Here is a 26,389-nt window from a genome sequence, read left to right as displayed (position 1 = left end):
GGGAGGGAGGAGAAGGAGTTTGTGAGGCAGATGAATGAGAAGGGAGGAGGAGGGGGAGGGCACGGTGTATCGCACGTTAGCATCTTCCTAAAGGACAAATCGAAGACGTTCCCCAGGCTAACATTTGAAGTATTTACCTTCCTGCTAAACGGCTGCCCTTTCCTCTGGAGATGAGATCAGTCGTCCCGGAAAGTTTCACACATCCGGCTCATCAGCAGCTCATTTCTTTCTGTTTCATTTGTAAGACCTTCCTATTAAATACAGTTTTCCATGCGTAGTGCACCTGTGGGGTGGCAGAGCGGCCATCTGCCCAGCGGCTCCTCCGAGCTGCATGGACGGATGGGTCAAATTTCCACAGTGTCGTCAAACTTCAGGAGCTAATTTTTTAATTGCAGGTTTGATTTAAGTACATTTTTGGAAAATGTCAGTTCTCTATTCAAAAAGTTCACTTTATTACCCCGACTCCAGGAAATGTCTATATTGAGGCGCTAAGCAGCGCCACCTAGTGGCTGGAGGTGTTAATAACTGTGAAAAACAACAGTGGGAACGGTTCATCTGGAAATCCCGGTGAATGAAATGTGATCGTGCCTCTGCTTCGTTGGATTTCTCCGTGTCGGCCTGTTTGCGAAGTCGTGGCTTCACTGCCGTTTCAGAGGTCAGAGGAAAAAACGATGTTTGCACCAAACAGTGAATATTTCCCGTTCGTCAAACGATCACTAAAGACAGCGGCCTCCGCCTGTGTAACCCGCGACAACAGCTGCAGAGGCCCTGACTTCCTGTGGTGACAGACAGCGAGGTAAACCGCCCCGACGGTGGAGGAATACAACCACAACGCACTAGTTCTACTTACTGTTCGCTGAAGTGAGAGGATCAACCAAAAGAAACATGGTAGACTTTTGGTTTTACGGCAGAATGGTGTTTATCGTGTCACCTGTGCCCGGATGAGCTGCGAGGCAGTTATTAGACACCTCCGGACGGATCCTGGGGTGTTTGAAATGTGGAAGCACTCGAACAGACCAGAGTGAGGAAGGGATGAAGGTCGGGATAAAAACTGAGTGAGGGGAGAATATCTGGCAGCGTGATTTCAGCAGCGATACTGGACAGATGATTAGTGATCTGGATGGACCGGGAGGCTCTGGGAGGGTCGGGGAGGGTCGGGGAACCCTCACGGTCTGAAGCTTATTAGAAAAAATCATAAAAGTTTTTCCGTCGACAGACGGCTCAGCGTGAAGTCCGGAGGGGCAGCAGGTAAATACTCAGCAGCCTGCTTTGTTCACTGGGGTGCAGAGCATGGACCAGTGTGACTTTCATATCACAGGTAATAAACCAAAGAAGAAAGCTCCAGCTTCAAGACTGTCACTCTGAGTTTTCACGCTCCGGACTGCAGAAGTAAAAACACGAGTCAAAACTGAACGAAGCAGAGTAGAGAAAACACAGCGCCCTGCGCTCTCTATTCAGACTGTAGGTGTGTGAAACAGGACGCAACCTCTCAGTGGCACCATGTGACGAGGCCTTGGATGAGAACAGGCTGGTGTTCCTCATGGTCCGGTTATTCCGGCGCTCGCGTCCTCGCAGCATTCATGTCTAAACCAGCTCAAAGTCAAATATTTGTATATTTGTTGCTCCTTTTGCAAAGGTGTTATGTGCAGCTATCATCAGCACTGACAGATGTTGCTGTGGACATGATTTATTTCAGCTCTGGGAGTGCATCTTAAAGACCAGGTGAGGATTTTCCAGAGTCGCATACCGCGGGGATGCCGTTGCATAGAGAGGGAAGTGTTGAGCTGCGCTGACGCTAATGTCTGCTTCGAGCCGCTGCGCGAGGCTTCTCTCCATCACTCCTGTGAAGGAAAGCTATCTGATTGAAAACAGATCTGGGGCATTGGGGGGGCTGGCCGTAGTTCGTTGGATTTAATGACCCATTTCCTCAGCTGCCTCATGCCACAAGCAGTTAAACGACAGTCAGGGTGCCCAGAGGTCCCTACCGTAGGGCCGGGGGGAGTACCGAGTACACTAGCGTAGAGACAGAGTGAGTAATTGAGAGCGACATACCCTGGCTACTAGGCAGCAAATCAAAGCCCCTTTCCCCAGCAGGAAGTTAACTACCATCCACCATCGTCTCGAGTCAGATGTTCAACACATTCCTCGAGTTATTCTGCGATCGAGGGCTGGAAGTCACTTCTCCCAGTGTGGCTGCAGAACGTGCGTCCAGCACATAGACCGGTCCCAGATGAGTTCAGAGATTTCAGCAGCTGCAGCTTTTCTGTGGAGGATCACAGGAGTTTCTTTTGCCTTTCAGAATGTGGGCACATCACTGACATGCAGCTTAGACTCCCGCTGCAGCTGTAGACCTGTGATTTTGATTCATGCCCTCTGGAGTAATATACAGCGCTCAGCAGGTTTATTAGACCGCGTCACAAAAATGTTAGAATCTGTCAGAAATGTGTTTAAATTTCTGTGGTTAGGATTATTCAGCACACAAACTGAAACCACGTCTTTGTACCTGAGATGGAGCCGACGCTGGACGGACCAGAACATTCAAACACTGGTCTTCCTGTTCAGGTAAATAACGGTAATTTGGCAGTAATAATAATAATGGCTGACTATTTTGTTCAGCTTCTTAGTAAAACAGTTTGGAAATTAATGGATAGCAGCAATAATTATAGTTTAGTATTAAAAACATCGTCGTGACTGAAGAGCAGGCACAGACGCTTTTGGATTAACCACAAACAAATTACACATTTGAATTTTACTGTGTGTAACATGTAACTTCTGTAGTAACCTGTAAATATTGTAAAACTTTTCTTCTGTCATTTAATGGTCGGGCATCGTACAGCTACAAGCATTTCACCCCCATGTCATACTGTGTATGGTTGTGTGTGACAAATAAAATTTGAATTTGAATTTGAGCTGGAGCAAACATCGCTCATCTCTTCCTCTCGACTAATAATGGCGAGTGGATGGAGCGGGAGGTGGAGCCAGCAGCGGTGCTGTACACCCGCCTGCTGCCCCGCCCTGATCTCAGCTCTGTTTTTTTATTTTTTTCATTCAGGTCACATAAAACTTTAATATAAACAAAAACACGCACAAAAACAAACGCAAACATCACGTCAGACACGTTCAGCGCCGTCACAGGCGGGCTCAAGATGGCCGCCGGGTTGGTGGCGCGCTCCTTTACATATTTCAGTTCTTTGCGGGCAGCACCGTCCGTCCAAATGGAAAACTCGAAAACCTGAAACATGATGGTGGCTTAAAAAAACATTTTTCATGTTTATTTTCGTCTTCCTGATAAAAGGGAGTTCTTCCTCCCCACCATCACCAGGCGCTGCTCACAGAGGGTTTTCTGATTGAAGCGCTGTTGTGAGCTGTCGCTGCGTGAGGAACAATCAGCTGAAGACGAGCGGCAGATGCAGAGCAGATGTGCCTTTATTAAATATATTTTCGAACCTTCCCGTGTGATGCCGGGCTGCACCGTGTCACTAACGCTTCAGTGCATGAAACAGTTTCATGGATCCAAAATGTTCCTTTGAACACAGAGATGCAAACGACACGGTGCCGTTAAACACACGTCAGAGGGTGTCGATGCGACCTCGCCATGTTCGGGCAGCGCCGTCGAGCCTGGCGATTAACCCTCTCGACCTTCCGTGCAGCGACGGCACTCGAGGAGGGACCTCGACAGACGGAGACGCCAAACTTCCTCCGCCACAAACTTCTGTCCTATCGAGCTAACCATCAATTATTAATGTCCGCAATCCTGCTCAGATATAGAAAAGCTGGCAATTACGCGCTACTCTGTCTTTTGGGTTTTGGCCGCCTCCGTCTCCGGCCCGCGTCTGCCTCTCTGCCCGTTCAGCTCCCCTCTATAAATATAAAACAGCTAGCTCCTCTTAGCACACCACGACTTCTCTCATTGCAGATATCCAGATCCAGATTAATTTGTAATTAGTCTTGAGTTGTTGAGCCTCTGAAAGATAAAGGATTCCAGCTCCCGTTCTGTTCGCCCCAAACACTGACGATCACTTAAAAAGAACAAACGCTCTCGCTCTTGATAAAAATAGCTTAAGCTTGGACTTATTTGTTTGGCGACAAATGCCAGACGCATATGTCTGAATGGCTCGGGTGATGCTAGAGCAGAGAATAAATGAGTTGGTCTATAATAAAACTCGTCATTGTGTCTCTTTTGTTAAAAAAGGGAAGGGGGGTGTTAACTCTTCATCGGCTGAGCGAGGGCTGGAGTTTGTCAGAAAAGTCGTCCTTTCGCAGGTGGTGGATCTGTTTTTAAGGTGGTATGAGTGTAAAAACAATGCACTGGAGTAGATTTGAGTCGTTTAAGAGGACAGGGGGTGCACGCAGGGGGGCGAGGGCTGCTTCAGTCTATTAATAGTTGAGTCATCAGTGCCTCAATGTTCCGAAATGGCAAATTGTTAGATCCCCAATGGTGATTATTACTTGCTGTCAATGACCTTCATAACAAATTAAAATTATGCGACTGGGACAGAGCGTGCTCTTTAATAGGCGTTATGCATGGGATTGCGTGTGTGTATGCATGTTAGTGTGTGCATGCAAATGTGTGTGTGCTTTGTATGCGGGCAGCCTGTGGGTGCAGGCCTGTAGCATTTGAAAACTGGGCCTTTGTCTCATTTATTCTTAAAGTGTGGCTCTCTCCGTGGCCATTGTGTCACGCACACACACACACACACACGCACGCACACGCACACACACACACACGCACACACACGCACACACACGCACACACACACACACACACACGCACGCACACACACACACACACACACACACACACGCACGCACACACACACACACACACACACACACGCACACACACACACGCAAGGCAAGGTGTGTAAATCTTTTTATTTCATTTTCTGAGACACTCGACAAGTTCATAGAAGAGGAAAAAGGGACGCGTCCTTGGTCTGTGGATTTACTGCCTGACCGGGCTCTAGTCCGCGTGGCGCATGCGTGCGCGGCGAGCAGCAGATTTACCCGCCGTCGCTGCTCTTCCACAGAGACCTTGTTAAAAGTGCTCGTCCCTCGTGGTAATATATGTCTTTAAGTGCGCATTTATGCTCCCGAGCTATCGATCACTGCACATCCCTCACCAGATAATTACTCCACCTTAATATGCATCCTTAATGAGGCCTAATTGATTCGTTTTCATTGATGGAGAATAACGCCACTAATGGCTGCGGTGTGTGTACAGTATGGACTCTGACCAGTGGCAGATGGATGGAGGGTGGGATGGAAGTGCTGCGACTGAGTTTGATGATTGGCCTATTGTGCCCGCTGTTGATTTAGCGTGCTCGGGAATGAATAGGAAATCAATGGCGGCTTAGGGAGGAGTTCTACTTTATCCAGCGTTAAAGAGACAGCGCGTGCAACAGGGTGGCTGTCGTAGGTGGCGGGAGGTGGAGAGGGGCTCGCACCGTCAGCTTTCTTTTTCCATTTGCTCTCCGTTTGTCTTTGCTCGGCTTTTATGTCCCGCCGTGGCCTCTCTTCTGGTTTTCTGGTCTTTCCTGTCTTCCTCTGCCTTCCCAGCGTCCCCCTCTTCTTCCCGTTTTCCCTCTTGTTTCTAATCATCTTGTTTCCATTTTAACTGCTTTGTTCTGCCGCGTGCCGCTATTTTCATTTCTGTTTTTATCGCTCTTTCACCATCGTGTGCGTTCTGCCCTTTTTCCTTTCCTTTATTCCTTTCCTTTCTCAGCAGCCTAGTCATCCTTCACTAATGGTAACCACACCACTTCCTGCCAACACAGACTGAGAGGGGGCATGATGAATATACACCCTGATTATTATAGCATTACACACACAAACGCGCGCGCACACACATGTTGGAGTGTGTGTGTCGACAAACACACATTAGTAACTGCTTTTGTCTTCTTGTCCTAAAAGACACCTACCTCTGTCCCCATCTGCCTCCTGTGCTCTCATGCATGCATGCAGACAGTGGTGGACAGCACACACACACACACACAAACACACACACACTCATAGACCCTCAAGCATCATCCACAGCCTCTCGACGGGGCTATGATCACCCTGCTAGAATGATAAAGTTAGTGAGACATCAGTGCTCCCTCAGACATTTCTGTGTGTGTGTGTGTGTGTGTCTTTTTCCAATGCTCTTTGAAGCCTGAAACAGACTTGAGTAGGGGGGAAACAAAGGTGGGCCAGTGCCAGGGAGAAACTTATGGCACCGTTCCTCTGCTCGTAGCCGGGCAGAGGCATAGCCTTTACTGAGGGAGAGAGCCACCTTCTGTCAGCTGGGGGGGGTTAAAAAGAGAAAGCAGGGGGGAGAAGGCTCCTTTTAACACCCTCGGGAGTCACCTGCTTCCTTACAGGTTTTTTAGAATACACGTCCTTCATGTCTGAGTAGTTTTGGAGGAATCACCGTCGCAGCAGAAGATCAGAAATCATTCAGAAGTGCTTCAGACAAACACACTTCCACCCTGCCAGCCTTTCATTACCACCTATCTCTCCTCCGTCCTCGCTCCTCTCCTCGTTTTTCCTCCTCCTCCTCCTCCACAACTCCAGTCTTAGTGCGGGTGTTCACTAATAAATATAAATGTTTGTGATTAGCATCTCTGCAGCACAGGTGCATGTTTGTTGCGAGGGGAGGCTTGTTCATTAATTTTCAGCCATGAAAAGTGCAGCGCGCCATGAACGCAGAGTCCAAATCGCACACACTGATAAATGAACGCACAGATTGTTAATGTACCATTGTAAGGCTGCTGCCTCCACCAGCTCTGAAAAAAACACAGAAAACAGGGCCTGCTGCCAAAAGCAGGGCTGAGTGCGCGCACACACGCGCAGGCTGAGAGGTGTGGCAGGTCGGCGTTCAGCTCAAAGCAGCTTCTTTATCCTTATAGCAGCTCGGGATTATTTTCACTATAATGTAGGACCCCCCCGCCCCCCCAGACTCTGATTCGGTGAACCGGTTTCTGCAGCCATGTGGACCGGGCCTCGCAGATTTCAAAAAACATGCTCAATAATCCTCAAAGTGTTCTTCCTGCCCCCGTCCTGATGGTCGCCGCGGTGGTTTCATACGTGGATTAACCCCCGCGGGTCTCTGCGGACGCAACATGTCGTGTGCGCATTATCAGAATTACCGCCTCCTGCGTACTTTAATTCGATAATGTGCTCGAATGTAAAAAAAAGGCATCGTCAATATGTGTTTTTGGAGATACAGTTCATTCGCGGCGAGGACGAGTAAACAAAGAGAAAGCGAATAAAATGAGCTGTTTTTCAGGAGCTGCAAAAATGTTTTATTAGGGGAGCGCCGAACACCTGCCTTAAAATGTCGTTTCAACATCTCCCGAATGCCATTTTGCTTAATTGACTTGGAAATGGCCCAAATGTATTGCTGAATGCGGTCTAATTAATATTAATAATAAATGCCATTATTAACATCAAAGAACATCTGGTGCCCCTGTTTACCCCACCGCCTTATATGTAACACACTCTGCTGCTGTTTGAATCTCACAAACACGTGTGTGTGTGTGTGTGTGTGTGTGTGTGTGTGTGTGTGTGTGTGTGTGTGTGTGTGTGTGTGTGTGTGTGAAAACCTAAAACCTCAACAAACTTCCTTCTCTGCCTCCTTCCTCCTTGGCGGCTGAGCGAGGTTAGAGCACGAGGTGAGGACGGCGAGGAGAAAACGGAGCGCGTTCGCTCTTTCTCGGCCTTCCTCCTCTCCTCTCGGTCCAGACCCGGTTGCTGTAATACCTCGGAGACGTCTCTGATCCCGGGTGTATTCCCGCGGCAGCAGGAAAAACACGGCGTGCGCATTAAGAGAGAGAGGCGCTCCTCTCGGTGCTCATAAATCACGGGCCGAATAACTTTAATCTAAAATTTCATTTAGTAGTGGTTGTCAGGTGGTAAAAGGAGGGGCATAATGCAGTGGTGTTTAATGATAATTGGTGTTTGGTTAATAAATTCTGCGAGTTCAGATTACGTTCTAGCTGTGGCTGGAGTGCTAGCATCAGCAGTGTAACTAAACCTCAAATTGATTAACTCGCATGAACCAGACGCTCACAAAGATGGCAGTGGTCCAAATCAAAAAAAAGAGGAGAAGAAGAAGAATGAAGGGGAGGGGTGTGAGAGAGCGAGCGAGCATCAGGCCGGATGGTGTTGTGTTGCTCTGCTGTAAGGAAATCAAGTCCCCCCGGGCGCATTTTTAAAAGCCTAATGCCTTTCAAATGATGTCATCACGTTTACTCTCTCTCCCCGTCTCACCCAATCTCTCTTAATATCTTTCCCCTTTTCAAACTGTTTCCGCCACCCCCAGCACACACACACACACACACACACACACACACACACACACACACACACACACTGGTCCTCCCCTCAATCAGTTATTTGGCTGCAGGGAGAGGCCGCCGGGCTTCGACGGGAGTCACGTGACACATTAGAATAATGGCCGAGCAAAAAGCAAAACATCTTGTGTTTTTATGACTGATGTGCTTTTTTTCTCCCCCCCCCCCCCAGTTTTATTTCCTGAAAGTGATATCATACTAATCAAAACCACAGAGCGTTTAGAGTGCAAAGTGTGATTGAAAGAGCGCCATTAAGGAACTGCCAGCACCCCCCCACGCCCGCCGCCATCCTCCAACCTGCACCCCTGGCATCGCGCACGGCCTCTGCTTTTATTTTCATGTTGTTGATGATTTTTTTTCCATTAATGGGAGCTGGGTGTGGCCACTGTCCCAGGGGCACGCACACACATCAGTTTGTATCTTTGTCAGTCAGTTGCTGTGCTGCCTCCTCGGTGGCGTATCCCCCTCGGTGGCGATGCTTCGGTGGTGACGTGCGGTCAGAAGGGAGTGAGGTGTCTCTTGCACACACACAAACACACACACACACACTGTGAGTCAGAGGGGAAGTGTGTGTGCGTGAGTGTGAGTGCAGCCGACAGCAGGCAGAGTGACTGATACTCAGCCTGCCTCCCAGATGGCCTGCTCAACTCTGCTCCAATCTGATCTCGGAGCCTTTGTTCTGGCATGTTCCATTACGCCGCCGTGACACCAGTAAAGGCAGAGGGGAGAGGAGCTGGTCTCAGATCAGATACAGCTGAATTATACATGTATTTCTCCTTTTTCCCCCTCTGTGATATTCTTGTAGGAGCACAGTCGCAGCGCTGCGTTTGTCATGTTTCTTCCTGGGGTGGAGGCAGGGGAGGGCTCACGCATGCAAACCACAGAAGAAGAAGAAGCGGCGCGTCGAATGTTTAATGAATAAGAATAAAAACAGATTTTCATATGAATTATGATCATTTTGGCTGAAATCAAGCTCAGCACGAGCCTCTGACACAAGCGGTGCTTCGACATTCGGCGCTGTTCTCACCGAGCAGCGCAGCCAGCGGAGGGTCCGCTGCCCCGTAGGACACTCGCCGACATGAACAGATAAGACTGTGACTGTGGTTTAGCTCGCAGTGACGGCACGATGGTGTTCATCCTTCTTACGCCATCTTGGGTCGTTTAGAGTCACCAACCTCACCGGTCGGTCTCAGAAAACCGGCCAGCCGAGCCACAGGATGCGCGACACCAGTAACCTATCAGAAACAAGCTGCCACGCAGCCTCCCACCACCAGCCGGCAGCACCTCTGTGAGCGTCATCTGAAACCAAATACGACAACGAGGGGCAGATCAGACTGCAAAACCCATCTCTCATTGGCTAACGACCTGCCAATCACGAGTCTGTAGCCAACCTTCCTCTCGGACAGCGAGATCAACAAAGTGTCCAAAGCATAAACGAAGCTCTCCTGCTGCTGAAAGCAGAAACGTCTCAGCGAGTTTTGTGTGTTCAGACCAAACAGGAAGCTGAGATTTGAGCTCAAATCTGTGAGAAGGAGAAGTGTCGGTAAAACTTTCAGGTTGGGTAGAAAAACTTGAAAAACAATCATTTTTTTCTGTGCAGTTTATTTAAAGATGTTAACACGCAGACATTTGTTAACACAAATGCCTGACTTTGTGTCACAATGTCACAACATCCGCACAGAAGCAACCAAATGTAGGGAAATGTAGTTTTTGTGATTGTAGTTCACAGGCTCACCTGTGACCGTCGCATTAATGTCGCGTCTCCAACAGAAAATCTTTGCATGAAAAGAAAAAAATCAATACTCAGGACAGTTACGGCGGGGTGTCAACAGGCGGTCTGAGCCCCCCCTCTGCTGCGGCGATGCCTAATATATGGCGTGACCTTCAAAATGTCATAAATGTGTTGTGCAATAAAGTGTCAATATTTGTGGTTATATGGAGCCGGCTGACTTTTACAGTAATTGGAACAGCCGCATTAAAGCTGCGGATCAGCCGACTGATTAAAGACGCGCGGGCCGGACGCTCGTCACGTGTGCGCACGTCACACGCCTCTACGGCCCAACGCACCTCTGTGTGCGCTCTGTGTGTGAATGTGTGAAGCCCATTTATTATTGAAGGGCTGTTATATGCCAGGAGAGCACACTCTCATCCTCTCAGTAGTGTGTCTTCCTCTTACAGGAGCACTATTAACCCTGACACACAAGGACACGTCTGTGTGTGCGCTGAGTGTGTGTGTGTGCTGAGTGTGTGTGTGTGTGTGTGTGTGTGTGTGTGTGTGTGTGTGTGTGTGTGTGTGTGTGTGTGTGTGGGGTCTGGTGTTTTTCCTGCTTCTAATCTGTGTTTTGGATTTTTTAATTTTAGCCCCATCTGGGGTGGGCAGGTGGGCCAGTGTCTGCTACACGATGCCGGGAGTCTTTGCCAAAAAGGGATCTGTACAGTAGACCACTCAAAATATGTTTATGAGTACGGCTACAGTATGGTGCAGACCGAGTGCTGGGGGGGGGTTTATATAATTATTTCCTCTTTCCAGGACGGCACACGTAACGGGGAGGGTGCAGCTGATGGAGAGAATTATAATTCCACCTGAAATCACGAGACGTCCCAGCTCAACAGACAGAAGACAAACCCCGGCCCCCTCCCCGTCCGTAAAAGAAGCCTTGATAACTCGAGCGGGGGGGCGGGGATTGTTTTTTGCCTCAGGGCGATGAAGTGTCCGTGTCCATGTGGACAAACTGAAGATTTTTCCTCCTTTAAAGGGAGAAGAGTCGACGTGTGCGGGCCAGAGGCCAGCTCGTCAGGCTGATGTCGCACCTACTGCACCTCTGCTGCTGCGTCAGGCGCAGGAACAGGAGGGTTTGGCTTCAGCAGCTGCCGCCGGGCTGCTGTGACATCATAAAGCTGCTTCCCTGTTGGGTCGTTCCCTCTCAGCTCGAGTCACCTCGGGGCTTCTGCTCCCACGTGTTACGCTCCAAAGTCTGAACATGTACATGATACACATGTCTGTCATATAAGGAGCGCTGTGCAAACTTCATATACCAAAAACACTTTTGGTTGTTGTTGGAAACTGAAATCTGAGGTTTGAACCCTGAAGCCTCAAACTGTGACGGCTCCTTATCGCGCTGCTGTTACGCTAAAATAAGCTGTCTGGCTTTTTTCATGCGGTGCTTTAATTATGACTGAGAAATTATTTTTTAAAATATGTGCCAGTCTGATAAATCTTACATGTAAAAAGAGGCGTTGCAACTTTAACATGTGCACATTTTTGTACATAAAAATAAGAGCAGCAAATGAAAGCGAAGATGAAGCTAAAGCACGGTCGTGCAGACGGCGACTTTTTCTCCACGGTTTTTTCCTGAGGTCGGGCGGGTACAGCGGAGCAGGACGAGCTTTCATGTTTTTCCACTCTGAGCTGAAATTTTGCTGAAACACATCCGAGCCTTCGAATCCAGGAGTCCATAAATCGGTGAAAGATTACACACACGTGCGAGCGCCCGGAGGCGGCGGTTGGTGCGATTCGTGAACACGTCCCCGAAACGTGCACGTCTAACCCATCGAAACTCTGACATGTGAGGCTTTTATAAACCGTCTTGTCGTGCGTTGGAATTCAGGACGTGAAAAGTAAAAGCTCAAACTTTTGTCTGTCGAACTGAACAGAACGATTATTTTCCATCTCCATCTGAAAGTCTGAACGATCGTGGCGCCTCATTCCTCTCACGTGTGAGCGCAGGAAGCATTAAATCCTGTGTGTGTGAAAGCTGACTCAGCAGGGAGCATTAAATAAAATACAAAAACATATATTTATAGTCATCCTCTGTTGTGTTTGAGTAGATGTCGACTTTTCGGGGAGTTTTTCTGTGTGGAAATGAAATAATTTCCACGAAACAAACAAAGTGGTGCCTGAAATAATTCCGCTCAATGCTGTAAATTTGCTGCAGATGTTTTTTTAGTTCTCCACAGATTCGATTGGACTCGTCGGTGCTGCAGAAGTTAAACATCTGCCGCTCGGCCCTCGCCCTGCCCCCTCTCCTCTTACTGTACGCTGAATGAAACCGTCCCGCCGTGCAGAGCGGCGGTGTTGGCGTATTGTCCCTCACAGACTTACATTTAGGTCGCCTTTCACTTCCTGCTGTGATAAATAGCCTTCAGCCTGATAGCGGCGAGGCTGGATGGACTCGTGTGTTTAGTGTCAGTGTGGAAGAGGACTTGCTGACTTGGGTCTTTCCATTCTCTAAACCTTATTTGACTCCCCGACAGAGGAGGAGGAGGAGGAGGGGAGCCGCAGAAAAGAAAAGATTAGGCTCCTGTTAGCGACTGCTCCTCATTGTGCTCCCGTGGGTGCCTCCGTGGGTTTGATTCTTCCTCTTTCTTTCTGCCCCCCCCGCCTTCCCCCGCACACACGCCCAATCATGTGCGGCACAGAAAATAAATAACACTTACTTTCTGCACATGGTGACGGCTGAATGGCGAACAGTTCAGCGTTGGTCTGGGCCATGTTAGCCTGCCCGTACACAAAGGCGCCACCGGACCCGGCATGATCCGCCGCGTCCTGTGAAACGTCGGGTTCGAGCTTTGACGAGCGGATTCATGAGGCAAAGCTGCCGGAGGACGTCCGCGGACGTCTCTCCGGGCTGTTACAGAGACCAGATCTGCTGGTGCGAGCGTGACAGACGTCCCAACGGTTCACAGCTGTCTCAGTTTCAGGTTAATTCACTGTGTGTCCTGCTGAAGATCGTCAGAGCCTGAGGGCGTGTGTGTGGATGAAGTTCCACCTGCGTGGTTGTTCGTGAGGCCCAGAGTCAGATCCCTCTCAGGCACCGCAGGAAGCTCTTTGCCGTCACCATGAGAGCACAAAGAAAATATCAAATGCTGTTTTCCACATAAACTATAAAAAAATTAAATGAACTGCACTATATTTGTTAATGAGTGGAGATATTTTTCTCATTTTAGTTTTTTAATTCTTTCATTTTTATTATTGTGAAACTAGAACACAATAAATGAATTTAGGCCAGTTTCCTTATTTTGATGCAGGGATTCATGAGATGTTTTAAAGAAGAAATCTGAACGAATGTAATGTCACTGTTTGAGTGTATATTTAAATACTGAGCATATTTAAGGACTAAAGTGTGATGGAAGCCCGGCAGAGATCAGATGAATGAGTCCTGCAGCCGTCCCGTAATTAAAGAAAACATAAAAAATAAAAAAAGCTCCAGAACAAAAGCAGGAAATGAATTTGGGCGTTTTGCTGTGAGATCTCGCGTTGAACCTCCCGCACGGCGACGTCCACCAAATTGTGCAGAACCAGAAAGGATATTTTTAATTTTACAGCTTCCAGATATTTATCAAGTATCTGTTGTATATTTTTCTCTGATGCGTTTCTTCTCCCGGCCTTTAAACACGGCAAATCAGCGCGGCGAGGCCGGCGTGTGCAGCGTGACGCCGACACCCTCACCTCAGATTATGCTGCTGTCAACACATTCCCAGGTTGTCGTCACTCATCTTTAGATTTGCGTTCGGGGGGTGATCGCGTTGATAACAGACTGCTGTTGCACTAAACTGTGCATCATCGTTTTTTTGGCGTGCGGAGGAAGTGGCGGAGGGCGGGGTCAAAACTGTTATCACCCTATCATATCTCTGACAGCTACCTGTCAAAATCGGGTCGCAGCAAGAGATGCGAGGATATCCTGCGATGCTGACGAAGCCAAACGCGGCCCTCTCCCTCTTTTCTTCTGTCTCAGTTTGCATTGTTAATTCTCACTGCACTCCAGCATTAGCTTAACGCGAGCGACGACAGCAGCCAGGATAAAAAAAGAAAAACAGGAGGAGGTTATGGGGGGGGGGTGTTTCTGAAGAAAGCTTATGAACTGTCAGCGTTCTGTCAGGAGGAAAACAGCGCGGTCCGTGAACTCGTTTGATGCGTTTGACTTTGTGTGGCGTTCGCACACCGAGCGCAGGAAACGAGGGACAAAGAGGAAAGAATGTGTTGTGTTATGATGTGATGTGTGCAGGGCTGGCACTCAACACGCCTTCCATTTGTCTTCCCCTCCTCGTGTGTGTGTGTGTGTGCGTGCTCCAGATGTTGGCGAGGACTTGGTGAAGACAGCGGGGAGCATCCAGCCGCCTCTGCCCCAGCATCGAGAGCGCTCCCTGGGCTCGTCCTCCAAGGACTGCCCTTACTGCGGCAAGTCCTTCCGCACCTCCCATCACCTGAAGGTCCACCTGCGGATACACACAGGTCAGTGCCTCCACCCTGCACCCACCCGCACACCCCCCGCCTGCTCTGCGTCTCTGCAGCTATGAAACATTTATTGGACTTCATGCAAAATTTACTTCAGCGCTTGTTCTGACATTTCTTCTGGGCTCAGGCTGACATATTGGTTTCTGAATATCGGCTCGCTGGAGTCAGTCTCCCTCTGACGTGATGGAGAGGACGCAGATCCATTGATAATCTATCAGTTTGAACATCGATGCGGGAAGAAGAAAAAGAAAGAAAGGAACAGAGTACAGGCCGTCACAAACCCAGTCATCCCAGTTCAGCAGTGTCAGGTCTAGCAGGCCTGCCTCGGTCCTAATCTGTCTCTGTCCATGGGATCTAATCCCAGAGGCTCCGTGTTATCAGCTGCTGGATTTGAGCACGTTTCCTTCAGACTCACATAAATCCAAATTAAGGAAACTGCTGGCGAGCGTGCACTTCCTCTCAGTGTCCCTCATTTAGGCTTAAGGCCATTGTTATTCCACTTTTTTTCCTGCTCATCATTTCATTGAGCTCTAATTAACACAACAAGGGTTCAGTGTCCTCCAATGACATCACTCAGAGGGCAATTTCACACTCTCTAACTCTCAATAACTTTCGAGGCAAAACAAAGCCGGCCTGTCCACCGTTCGCAGGGATGTTCGTGAGACCGTGTGTCGAATAGATTTAGCTTTATGTTTCGGGCGGGTGTGCTAACCCTCGGAGCGGCGCCGTCCCCCCGGTTGTTTTCGGTCAGAGTAATGATGTGGACCGTGGACAGGAGCCAGGGCGCTAACCCTCTGCGAGGTACGAACGCCCCACTGACTATCCAGGTTAAAGTCACATTCAGACTGTGCAGAGGACACCTTACCACAAGGACACCTGGCTAAAGTTTCTCAGGTGTTTCCTGCCTCTCAGCTCCTCAGCTTCCAAACACTGTGGACAGCTCAGCGTTATTATTCACCCGAGGTCTTCCGAACGAGAGTCCTCTCTGGACCACTTTGGCTATCCACGCAAGCATAATCCCACATAAAGAAGAGCGAGATCAATCGTAGTAATAAAGACTTCCTATGAAAAACTGCGAGTTGTTCCTGTGACTGATGCTGCCGGAACAAAGCTGCTTTATGCCATGTTGTTCTGCTAATTCAGCATTACAGCATTAACCCTTAAGCTCACTTTAATCCTAAAGTCACACTTGGGTCCCCAGAACACGGTAATAACTCCACGTCAGTCACACGCCATCCTCCCCTGCATCCTGCGTGACGGACCAAACACGAGCGTCCTGCTTTATTGGGTCAGACCTGAAACCGGCGAGTTCACTGAGGACACAGGATGTGCTTTTTCTCACAGGCTTCTATCCAATCAGACTTCATGGGAGTCGCCCCCTGCTGGACAGCAGAGAGAATGCAAGCTTCAGACTCACTTTTCAGACCTGACGATGCATCAGACTCTTATACAGTCCTCTGACTTACTGCGTGAACTGAGCAGATATCTGATCGAATGCTTTTACTGTCAGACTGCAGTAGCTCTGAAAATATCACGACTTCCATGCCTTTACTGACTTTTTACGGGTGGTCGGATTGCGACCCTTTAAGGTCTCTAAACACATCCAGGTCACCTCGAGGCCAACCTCCCCTCCACTTGCTGCTGCTTCTGTGTTACCTGCTGCTGAGAGACCTGAGTTATGTCTGCTTTGAGTAGAGTAGTAATGATCCCCGTGAGGCCCGTATTTTATCGCAGAGGAAGCGGAGCCCTCGGCCGGTCTGATTGAATCCACAGTAGGTTTTATTTTCGTCCTTTCGTATCTCAAACAGACAGTAAAATTAAAGGCCTCGCTTGGAGCCTCCACCTGGGGACAAATGTGAGAAGGTTGAGCGGGGATGTTGTCTTTTTTGGGTGGAATGTATCCTTGGACGCGTGCCCGTCGAGCTTAGACGCAACGCGGGGAGAAAAAGAGCTTGATGCATCCCCAACATGTGGCCTTTAAATCACTCCTATAACCTAATCGTACCAGCTCCGCTGTGACATCCTGATTACATCCACGAGATGACTTTTACAGCGGCTAAAGATCCTCTCTGCGCTCTGGTGACAATGCGGGCAGATTCACAGCTGACAGGCGAGCTCTCCTCCGTCTAATGTAATGTGAGTGACACAATGGAGTTGCTTACCGAGCCTGGTCGAGGCAGCATTATGCGACGCAACGCAGAGATTAATGAGCGACTAACACCAGCTTGAAAGGAATGAAGTGAATTTAAATTTCTCCAAAAGTTAAAGAGCTAATGTTACAGTATTAATTTCCTCTTGAACAGTGAGTGGGAAAATATCCATTAGCAAAATTAACCACAGTTTTCTAGGTAGCTAACATTGTGCGGCTGTGGCACTACAGTGTGGGGCCAGAGCTAATGAACACACTGCAGAGGGTGATATTTCATTATACAAATTAATGCTCACATTTTAATGGGAAAGTCACATAATGAATCTAGGCTTCAGTGACAGCAATTAGAGGCCCAGATTGTCCCCTTCTGGACAAGGCACTATTTAGCAGTAAGCAGCTGTGTGTAAAAAATAAAAAGGTCCTCGCTCTTGACAATAGCCACACATAACTTCAGGCAGGGCCACATAACCAATAAGAGTCCCGGCTCACCTATAAATGAGCAGAGGGAGGAGGAGGAGGAGAGACAGGACTCGCCCGTGTCACTTAACCTTAACCTAACCTTGTAATCAGGATGAATCAGGAGGGACCTGTGATCTCCGTCTCCATTCCTCTCGCTCCCCTGAGCCCTCGTCTTCCTCTTCCTTCTATCTCTCATACATTTTCTTTTGTCGCTGCATTTCCTGCCTCTGTTGAGTTGGAACTTCACAGCAACGGCTCTTCTTGAAGGGGGAATTAAAGAGGAGTGGGACAGTTTTGGAATTTCCTGCCGCAAATTTTAGAATTTAGCCCAACGTGTGAAACATTTCTGTAATACTGACCATATCGTCTGTTTGAGGTCGTATCCTATCCCAGTGAGCCTCTTTACCCTTTCTCTGGTAACATCGTGATGTTTGGGTCTGCACCTTTCATCACAGAATAAGCATTTATAAAACTGTATTTCCTGTTCGCCATCCAATAAGAGTTCATTTTCTAAGGGTTTAAATCCGTACACGCAGCTGCCGAACAACTGTTAGCAACGAGCACACAGGAAGGACTGTTTTCCCAGTAACCCAACCTTGTGATGTGACATGGGTGGTGCAAACACCTGAGCACTGGCCAGTGTGAGCTTTGGAAGCTCCAGCCATTTCCAGTCAACACTGGTTCTCATGTTCCACCCTAACTACAACCCTGATTACCCCCATGTATCAGGGTTATGCACACTAACTACAACCCTGATTATCCCCATGTATCAGGGTTATGCACACTAACTACAACCCTGATTATCCCCATGTATCAGGGTTATGTACACTAACTACAACCCTGATTACCCCCATGTATCAGGGTTATGCACACTAACTACAACCCTGATTATCCCCATGTATCAGGGTTATGTCCACTAACTACAACCCTGATTATCCCCATGTATCAGGGTTACCCATACGGAAAAGAAATAGTAAAAACTTATATGTGATTACTCATGAAAGTGGCCACTTTCATGCGTAAATCATATAAGGCTTACATGATTTACTCATGAAAGTGGCCACTTTCTCATTACTTTCATACATTGTTTTAGTAAGTATCCAAAACATACAAGTTTCATTATATAATTTTTCAAGGGATCTTATATCTGTTTTCACACTTATATGCTTTTCATACAAGTTTCACACAAGACAGATACAAACTTTATAAGATTTATATATATCTTTTCCATATGGGTATGCACACTAACTACAACCCTGATTATCCCCATGTATCAGGGTTATGCACACTAACTACAACCCTGATTATCCTCATGTATCAGGGTTATGTACACTAACTAACAACCCTAATTACCCCCATGTATCAGGGTTATGGACACTAACTACAACCCTGATTATCCCCCTGTATCCGGGTTATGCACCACTAACTACAACCCTTGATATCCCCATGTATCAGGGTATGCCACACTAACTACAACCCTGATTATCCCCATTGGTAATCAGGGTTATGAACACTAAACTACAACCCCTGATTTATCCCCATGTATCAGGGTTATGCACACCTACTACAACCCTGATTATCCCCATGTATCAGGTTATGCACACTAACTACAACCCTGATTATCCCCATGTATCAGGGTTATGCACACTAACTACAACCCTGATTATCCCCATGTATCAGGGTTATGTACACTAACTACAACCCTGATTATCCCCATGTATCAGGGTTATGCACACTAACTACAACCCTGATTATCCCCATGTATCAGGGTTATGTACACTAACTACAACCCTGATTATCCCCATGTATCAGGGTTATGCACACTAACTACAACCCTGATTATCCCCATGTATCAGGGTTATGTACACTAACTACAACCCTGATTATCCTCATGTATCAGGGTTATGCACACTAACTACAACCCTGATTATCCCTGATGTATCAGGGTTATGCACACTAACTACAACCCTGATTATCCCCATGTATCAGGGTTATGCACACTAACTACAACCCTGATTACCACCGTGCCCACTAACTAACTAAACCTGATACCACCATGTAAACTACTATAGCCCCAACACCCTCATGTATCAGGTACACTATAACCCTGAATACCACTGGCCACTGTAACTGTTAGCCTGATTACCCTGACAAGACTAACTTTAACCCCGATTACCGCAGCCAGAGTAACGATCATTTTCCAACACAATATGCTCTAACATGAACAAAAGTTAAAAGAAAAAAACGTTCACATTTGAAAGTCGGAGGGAGGTCTTTAACCCAGTTTAAACTGGTTCTGTTCCATCATATTCCATCAGTGGTTTATGAAAAATGAGAGCTGTGATAATGTTTAAATATAAACACAAAACAGCTTCCTTTGAGGCTTAGCCACTATTTGTGTCACATATGAATCTTCTTTCTAATTAATCTAATACGGTTCAGGTAAACTGTCGAGATGTTAGAAATATATAATTATTGCTTTGGTAACAAAAACTGCAGTATTTTTGTTCAGATTTCTAAAATGTTTTCTGTGTTTACGGAAAACAGCACAGATATTTGTTTTTAACCACGTGTGTTTTCAGAGGTGTGGCTCTTTCTTTCTGACTGCACTGATGTGTTAAACCTCAGTGTTTAGCTCCACAGTTAACGCACTGCATTAAGAAATATTTGAAAAAGCAAACAACAACAAAGCTGCACAGTTTATGGAAAGCAGCCAGATCCTTTTTAAAGCACATATGTGTGAATATTTTTCAAGTTTAAATCTTTTTTTATTATTCCGATTGTGTTAGCCGACTAAACCTTATCAGTGTTTACCACGGATGTACTTTGTGCTCCTCAGATTTGACGAAAACTGCGGTTTGTTTTATAATTACACAGTTTCAGTAAGTTCATCTTTTTTGAATTATGTGTTTTGTTGACACACAAAAAAAATCAGTAAAAATATTGTACAATATACCATTTAAAAAAAAAACGTAATTTCCTGTGAAAAATTCTTATTTTGCTGTATTTTTTAACCACACATTAAATAATCTTCCATCTGCCGTTTACGGGAACTTTGGTCTAAAAACAGATAATATACTGGCAAAAAAATTACCAGTTCAGTTTCTGTTTGTGCTCTCTTTCTGGGATTTCTGGAGTTACTAAAGTGACGGTCTGTGCTGCCACTTTTCTTCATATCTGACCCGCTGTATACCCATCAGATATATTTAAAACAGCTCCGTGTGTTTTTCAGTCCCTCAAACATCTCAGCCGCTGGTTTTTACATTTATTTCCATCCTCGAAGCCAAATGGAAATTCATCTTCCAGTATGTCATATCTATTAAACCATTTTAATTGCCCCTCTGTACAGGGCTGGGGTATTTATCTTTACTTGTTTCTATGGTGCTGTCATAATTCACACGAAGCCAGATGAAATCCGTGCAGCAACATGAAGTGCAAACACGCTGTGGAGGACCTCAGGAAGAGGAGGAGGATTTATAAGCGCAGAGGTTGTGTCGAGTGAAGGGTCTGCTTCTTATCGTTCACCTCCGTCAAGGTCAGCGTGTCCACAGCGGCTCAACAAAGAGCAGACAGACAGCAGCGAAAAGTTTACCGTTCTATTTTTAACTCCTGCAATTTCCTGGTTTTGTGGCGGCAGCGATCTGTCATGTGGCTGGGAGGTTGTGCTGTTTGCGCTGATATCAATTAAAAGTGGATTAACGGGTACATAATGACCTTTAGCAGTAAATTGTGTGTAATGTTGCAAGGCAGGATACAGTATATTCCCCAGATGTCACACCAGGCCCCTGACGTATGATGGAGCAGATGTCTTAGCCAGTCCAAATGGCCCTGTAAGACACACACACACACACACACAGACACACACAGAGGCTCAGGCTGACATGCATGCATAAACATGTGTTCTCACACATTCCAAATGGCAAACAGACACACACACACGCAGACATGTCGTCTGTCTCACTTGCTCCAGATATTTAAAAATGCTCAGCTTTAATGGAAAAACGGGCACAAAGCGAGCGCTCTCGCAGGGCATCGGCATTCATTTCAGTTTGCCTTCGTCCGTAAACATCAGAGGACGGTGTCAAACACGCAACTGCCTCTGCTTTTCATTCTCATCTTAGATATGCACATGCCACATTCATCTTTATTTCCCCCCCACGTGAACATTAACAACCTCTTATAAGGAAAGGGAGAAAAAAATCAGATCAGTCTAATTTCTGTCTAATTTGGCTCCTAGAATATCATTTTGTCCAGTTAGAGGAATCGAGAATGATCATTTGCATCAGGGACGTTTCCTTATTAAATCAGCGCCGAGCCTCTGTTCGGCAGCTCACAGGAGAAGCACTTATTGGGTTAAAAGCTCATCTCGTATGGTTTATTTTAAATATACTCTATGCTTCACAGACACTCTGCTGTAAGAGAAAAGATATCAAATCGCTGTCTTTCTGCCTGTAGTCAGGGTTATCTGCAGCTCTGTCTCTACGTCCTCCCGTCGTCTCCGCGTGCGACGGCCATGCTCGTTTGCGCTTGTCACCCTCTTTCGGTCACCCTGACAACGCCCGGCCGGGTTTTTATTCGTGGTTCCTCCTTTTGCTTTAGTCTTTTTCTTTCATTGCGCGTTTTTGGCGCTCTGGTGTCGAATTCCCCCAACACCAACGCCAAATCAGCTACCGTGGCCTTGGGCGCGTGCGCCCGCCGACGTCCGCACACAATCTGGTGGACCCTTGCATAAAAAAAAAAACTTCATTTTTAAGCTGGCACAATTCCACACTGGAGTCTCTGTTGATTCTGTACTTTATGTTCTCACCTCTCCCTCACACTGAGTGGACCCGGCCCTAAACCTTAGGTTTCAGGTGAACGGATACCCCGCACGATTCCTCGAGCCCGACGCTGTCCATCTTTCAATGATAGTGGCGTTTTGTGCCCCGCGCGCTGTCCACCCTTCTCATTAGACATTCGCGGTTTTGGTGGCGCGGATGCCAACGGCGCTTGCTGCAGGGAGCCGTGGCCCTCGTGCATTTAGGTGATGAGCACATGTGCTGCGGAGTGAACACAGCGACCACGGTTAAACTCAGCCCACGAAGTTGTGACGCCGACATGCTGCCAAACTAAGTTTCCATTAAAAGCGCGATCGAGCGAGGCTGGCGGTAGATGAGCGGATGGAGAGCGTGCACGAGGCTGCGACGGTTCGTGCACGTCAGATGAGAGAAATGTCAAAGAGAATGTGAGAGATGACCTCTGCGCTCATCGCCCATTAATGACCCTGCAGCTCCCAGCTTCATTTTCCCTCTCATCAAAAACATTCAAAAAAACATTTCCTCCTGTCTGCAGCAGTCATTTCCCCCGCATTGTATTTATGTATTGGAAAAAAAAGGTAATAGATCAAGCACATTCCATTATTCTCTTATAAGATCATTAGCAAATATAATTAGATATGAAAGAAAGTAATTTGGAGAGAAGAGGAGAGAAAAGCGCTATCAGGCAGAGAAGACAGATTGTAGCATCAGAGTGTTTGGGCTTAAATTGCTCAGCGGAGGTATTATCACGCCGGCAATCTTTTAGCCTCAGAAACAGTTTTGGAGACAGACAGCGAAAGATAGAAAGAGGCCACTAACGCTCACTTCATTGTGCCCCCCCCCCAACACACACAACTGCAATCATGCCTTCCTCCATCTTCACTCCTCCTCCTCTGGATCCCTCCATCCTGTCAGCTCAGAGTTTGAGTGAGTTTATAAAAAGAAAACAAGCTGCCATGGAGTCATCACCTAATCACCCCCCCCCCAAGCTCTGGCTTTAAATCGCAGGAACAACAGAAATTGCCTTGAAGTCGCTCGATGAGGAACCTTCTCGCTGCGCCCGCGCACGAGCCGGCGTCACTCTTTGTTGCACCTCAACGCCACGCTCTGTTTGTCTAATAAGGATCTGAGCGCAGCACAACAAGCTGCCGCCACTTCTCCTCACCCGCCTCCTTCTTCTTCTTCTGCTTCTTTAGTAGTGCTTTGAGGGATCGGGGGAAGGAGGGGGAGGAAGGTGGGAAGGGTGAAGAGGAGGGGTGGCGGTGTGGATTTTTCTAGTCTTTTGTGCGAATCACAGGGAATGGTAACTATAAACATCCTGTATTCATTAAAACCATCTAAAAATACAATTTTGGAGGCAGAGGGGGGCGCGGGCTGCGCTCACTTCCTGCGCCGCTCCTCCTCGGTGTATACAAGCCTGCTGCTGCTCATATTTACATATTTAGAAATGCCGGGCTGTACAATGAGGCGCGCCGCTGCCAACGATAACACTCTTTGCCGCTTTGAGGCCGGAAGCCTGCGACAGGGAACAAAGAGCCACCGCCAGCATCGCATGCACAAGCGCAGGTCACCTGTCCGAACACGCCCCAGTGTGCCAAGCCCATTTCTTCCTGCTCAGCTCTCGCAGGGCGACTTTGCACAGTTCAGAATAAGCCTTCTTTCTGTGACACTCACAGGCGGTCGCTGTCAGGCCCCCACAGGGTCAAAATAACACGATCCAGAGCCGCTTCTGCAAGGCCTGGAGCTCATGTTCTCTCTGGAATCAGCCGTTTTAGCTCCTCCTCCTCCTGAAAGCCAGCTTTCTTCTGACTGGCTGAGCGCTGTGGGTGTTGAATAACACCTGTCCTACATGGGATCCCGCCTCCTCCACGGCGTGGACGTGAACTTGAGTACGAGAGCTCGGACGAATTATTGCATTAATTGTGAGGCTGACATGAAAATGTTTCATCTTCAGTGTGACGCAGCTGCGTGACCTTTTTTCACTTTTTCCCACTAAAGCAAAGAGAAATGTAAATCCTCTGAGCTCAAACACACAAGCAGCTGCGTGTGTGTGAGTGCATGTGTTTCTTTGTGAAAGTGTGAGTGTGTGTTTGTGTCTGCATGCGTGTGCATGTGCGTGTCTGGTCCCCACAAGTTTGAAGACATTTTTGAAAATGTGTTTTCAGTGACAGGCTTACAGCCGGGTCAGGGGCTCGGGAAGCATTAAGTCAGATTTCAGATATGAATACCTGGCATGCGTGTGTGTCTCTGTGAGAGTGTGCGTGCGTGTGCACAAGTATGCGTGTGGTATTTTTGCAGGCTGATGTTAACGTCAGGTGATCCCTCTGAGACGACACACACTCGTCCGCGCGCGCACACACCCACGCCGGCGTGTACTCCCCGACACATGCTCAGTGCAGCACCGTGCCATCGCCCCCCCCATTTATCCATTCTGTTAAGCATGACACATGTATTAACAGTAGATGGATCCTGGAGCTGTGTGTCCTCACACCATATGTTGAGCTTTCCCAGGTCCTCTCCCGCCGGTGCCGCCTCATGGCGTGCCACAAGAGGGCGCTGTGGTGGCTCGGGCCGACGTATAGATTGTGTGTGATGTTTGTGGGGCGGGCGCAGGGCTGTGTGCGAGGTGCGCTGGCCCACAGACGGCAGACTGTCTGAAGGAAACAAACAGATAAGACTCGCATTCATGTGAGAAATGAATGCCGGGCAGGTTTCTGTGTCTGTGAGGTGCATCTGCCATCTACCCGAATGGGAAATTAAAAACTGTGAAGGGAAGTTATGCTAAATCTATAAAGTTGGCCGGGAAAGCGCTCCCCCCTCGCAGCGGCAGTTGTTTGGGGAGAAGGAGCAGCGTGCTTAAATAATAACATTCCAGGTGGCTTAGTTAATGAACAGTGAAAATCAAATATGGGGCCTAATCTGGAGCTCGTTACAGGAAGTTTCTTTACAGGGAAGTCAAAGGCAGGAAGTGCCCTTGGGGACAGACTAAACACTTTTTGAAGCTTGAAAACAAGGAAACTTTATTTTGGGTTCGTTTTAGAGGTGTGGGCTGTTCTCACAGCAGACCTGGCACCCACAGTCGGAGCTCGGATCCTCTCGTTAGGATCGCATTTAATGTCTCGTGTGTTTAATGTCCATGCTGCGACTGGAGCTCTGCTCGCTCATCCGAGCACTTCAGCATCTCATTTCCTGGTCTTAGATCGCCATCGTGTGGCTGCAGGTGGGTATGACACCAGTGAGGAGCCATGATCCGGGTCTTTTCCTGGCTCAGGAGGGGCCACTGGGAGGTGAAGGCTCGACTCACAGCCCCTCTAATCATGTGATCACTAAGCAGCCAGTCAGAAGCAGCAGTGTAAGCTCACATTTGTCTGCTGCAGGTGTTAACAGGGCCTCTGTTACTTTGTCTTTAACATTAAATGAGTCCCGTACTTTTATTTTTAGACATTGGTTTGCTCAGTATCACGCTGCTGTCCTGCACAGCAAAAATGAGACCATTTGGCCCACAACTGGGTAGACACATGAAACCCCCCTCCCCCCCACCAGTGTTGTGTTTATTTTTACAGAATGAACCTTTCACAGCGTGAGCGCACACACAAGAATGAGTGTTGTGTTTTTGCAGGCACATAAAAGTACGGTTCAAAGAGTGTAGAAAAAACAAGCAGCTGAAATTATTTGTGAGGTTTTAAAAACAGTGAAAAATCAAATAAAATGTGCAGAAAATACCTTTGGTGTCAGTCTTTGTTCGTTCTGAGGAGATGTCGCTTCGTGTGTTTAATGACGCGAGGTCCACGTGACCGAGAGTGAACACAAACCCACACAGTCGACCAGAAATCATCTGAAACTGAAGCTGAGCTGAAAAGAAAGCGAAGTCCGTGTTAGAGCAGATGCTGATTCCTGCATATGTGATGTGTGAGTAAACTCATCTTCAGCAGCGTGTAACTAAAGCTGTCACCACCAGGGGGCAGTGTTTCACAGCAGTACTACACAGTGTGTTTGCTGATGTTGGTAAACAGACTGTAGTCAGCAGGGTTTTATATAAAAGACAGAAATGAGAACCTGCATGAAGATCAGTCCAGTGTTTTTGGCCTCTTTCAGCATCCTTACACTCTGTGATGTGTACTTGTTGGAGTTTGTGCTGCCGTCTCTGTAGAAACAGACACGTGTCACGTCCGTGAGCGTTTATACATGATGTATAATCTTCTTTCTGGCTCACAATGACTTAATATGATTCATGAGAGGCACGTCTGAGAGATTACAGGCCAACAAGTCACGAACAGTAGTTGAACACGGTTAAGTCTCTCTGCCACACCACAGCTCACACAGTTACCACACAGGGCAGCAGCACCAAGTTCCACAGTAGGTGTCCCATACGTGTCGTTCTTTGCCGTGGTTGGACGTGCAGATAGGTGGAGCG

At 47.7% G+C, this 26,389-nt stretch overlaps 1 protein-coding gene across 8 annotated transcripts in view; it reads left to right on the top strand.

The window, feature by feature from the left end:
• Window positions 1-26,389, top strand: part of znf536 (zinc finger protein 536) — a 167,881-nt gene that overhangs the window by 132,289 nt on the left and 9,203 nt on the right. For all 8 annotated transcript variants that reach the window (XM_040012046.1, XM_040012047.1, XM_040012048.1 and 5 more), the window contains one exon: window positions 14,410-14,568. In XM_040012046.1, the coding sequence (XP_039867980.1) occupies window positions 14,410-14,568 (159 nt within the window). The remainder of the gene's footprint in view (window positions 1-14,409; window positions 14,569-26,389) is intronic.

This window comes from Simochromis diagramma, unplaced genomic scaffold (assembly GCF_900408965.1).
Source record: "Simochromis diagramma unplaced genomic scaffold, fSimDia1.1 OVJJ01000603.1, whole genome shotgun sequence".
In the NCBI taxonomy this organism is placed as follows: domain Eukaryota; kingdom Metazoa; phylum Chordata; class Actinopteri; order Cichliformes; family Cichlidae; genus Simochromis; species Simochromis diagramma.
This window is presented reverse-complemented; position numbering and strand designations above follow the sequence as displayed.